The sequence below is a fragment of the Cynoglossus semilaevis genome, chromosome 8 (genome assembly GCF_000523025.1).
Source record: "Cynoglossus semilaevis isolate Cse_v1.0 chromosome 8, Cse_v1.0, whole genome shotgun sequence".
Classification (NCBI taxonomy): Eukaryota; Metazoa; Chordata; class Actinopteri; order Pleuronectiformes; family Cynoglossidae; genus Cynoglossus; species Cynoglossus semilaevis.
Window position 1 is genome coordinate 28,348,404 of NC_024314.1, and position 2,149 is coordinate 28,350,552.

At 37.2% G+C, this 2,149-nt stretch overlaps 1 protein-coding gene across 1 annotated transcript in view; it reads right to left on the minus strand.

The window, feature by feature from the left end:
- The window catches only part of arhgef39 (Rho guanine nucleotide exchange factor (GEF) 39), a 29,144-nt gene that overhangs the window by 2,034 nt on the left and 24,961 nt on the right, over positions 1-2,149 (minus strand). Inside the window, exon 9 of the mRNA XM_025057170.1 lies at positions 474-562. Coding sequence (XP_024912938.1) covers positions 474-562 — 89 coding nt within the window. The remainder of the gene's footprint in view (positions 1-473; positions 563-2,149) is intronic.

Sequence of the window (2,149 nt, forward strand, 5' to 3'; positions counted from 1 at the left end):
CCGACAGACTGCCCCCCCCCCGCACCCCCCCCAGACTGACTCACTCACACCAGTGTGTGTTCATTTGAGTGAGTGAGAGAGAGAGGGGGAGAGAGAGGTAAAACTTACACACACATCACCAAAAGCAGGATAAAAAATAAAAAGAATAAATTAATAAAAATATATTTAAAAAGGAGGAGAAACTGATCCTGGATCAGATGGTGTTTTTGTGAAGCTCCCAAATGTTCTTAAAGTAAAAGATTCAGCCATTAATGTTTAGAACGTGTGTGTGAGACAAGTCTAATTAAATTAAAATGTTATTTAAAGTGAAAATAAAACATTAACTTCTCTAGTTTAAAAATTAAAGTTGTTTTTTTGTTATCGTTATCGATTTTGGCCGATGTTTATGTTGAGGTTAAACAGATCCGACCAAGAGAGTGGAGTGAAGTGTGTGTGTGTGTGTGTGTGTGTGTGTGTGTGAGTGTGGAACTCACCTGACGGCGGTGCTCAAGCTCTGGTACCAGTCGTTCAGGTCCTCCTGGTTGTTGGACATCAGCAGCAGTTTGGCTTTGGGGAAACTCAGCTGGAGACAGAGACAGAACTCAGATCAGTTTTCTTCTCAGCGCCCTCTAGTTGTCACCTCAGCAACTGCGCTGACATCTGACCAACAGACGACCTAAAAAAACCTGGTCTGTGTGGAAGAAGCTGGACTTCACATGGGAAAACCTCTGCAAACGCCACACAGAAAGAGCGGGAATTGAACCTCTGTCCAACCTGCTGTAAGGCAAGAACACAAACCACTTTGTCACCGTGTGGCCCCGGCTCTTCTGGATCTGTAACTTTAACTGAGTACGAGGCCTAAATTCCAGCGAGGCTGTGAAAACCTCTCAGAGCAGGCGAGTCCAAAGTCTGGCCCGGGGGCCAATCACGGGACTCTGACAGGTTTGATGAGAGAATTGACTTCTTTCTTAGCATCCATTATTAATGTGCTGCCAACACAATCAAACAGAATAAATACATGACACACGCCCGAGCTGCAAATCACCGCGTTTTTTTTCCAGCGGCGTCTGCTGAAGGCGATGTTGTTTGGTTTCCCAGAATGCAGCTGGAAACACACGTTTCCCTCCCCTCGTCCTCCCCCACACCACCAACAACAACAACAACGTCCTCGTAGGCTACAGTGAGTGACGGTGACATCACCGTCCTGTGGTGATGTCACAGAGGTCAAAGTTCAGTCAGAGTTCTGTTTCTGCTCTGATTCATAACTTTGTTAAAAACAAATCAGTCTGAGAAATAAATCATATAATAAAATCATATAATAAAATCATATAATAACTCTGGCCTACAGCGAAAAACTCACCGATCTTGTTTAAAATATTTAAATGAAATATTGACAAAATTTAAAGTATCGTATACCAATATTTCACAGAAGTAATAGAAGTACTGTATTCCACAGTGCAACGTTTTTCTTTTTAAAAAAAAATCAACTTCCAACTGTTAATTAAGGAAATGAAGCCAAACAAACTTTAAATAATACTTACATTTTACTTTACTGTACAAAATTCATAAATATATATACTGTATATCCATAGAGCACCAGCCACACAACTTAAATTTACACACACATATATTAATAAATATATGTATCAATATATTTGCATATATACTCACATATACACGTATATTTACACATATGTAATATGTACTTTATACACACATATATAAATATATAAAAATATATATAATATATAGTTTTTAATTCGCCACTTGTTAATTAAGGAAATGAAGCCAAACAAACTTTAAATAATACTTACATTTTACTTTACTGTACAAAATTCATAAATATATATACTGTATATCCATAGAGCACCAGCCACACAACTTAAATTTACACACACATATATTAATAAATATATGTATCAATATATTTGCATATATACTCACATATACACGTATATTTACACATATGTAATATGTACTTTATACACACATATATAAATATATAAAAATATATATAATATATAGTTTTTAATTCGCCACTTTTGCTGTAAATACTAATAAAGTCTGTTCGTAGTAAAGTTCGACTCCGACCTGAAACGTTTGTACGGAATCGTTAAATAAATCTCGGCAACGATTTTCCAAACAAACTCTGACGTCATGACCCCTCCGG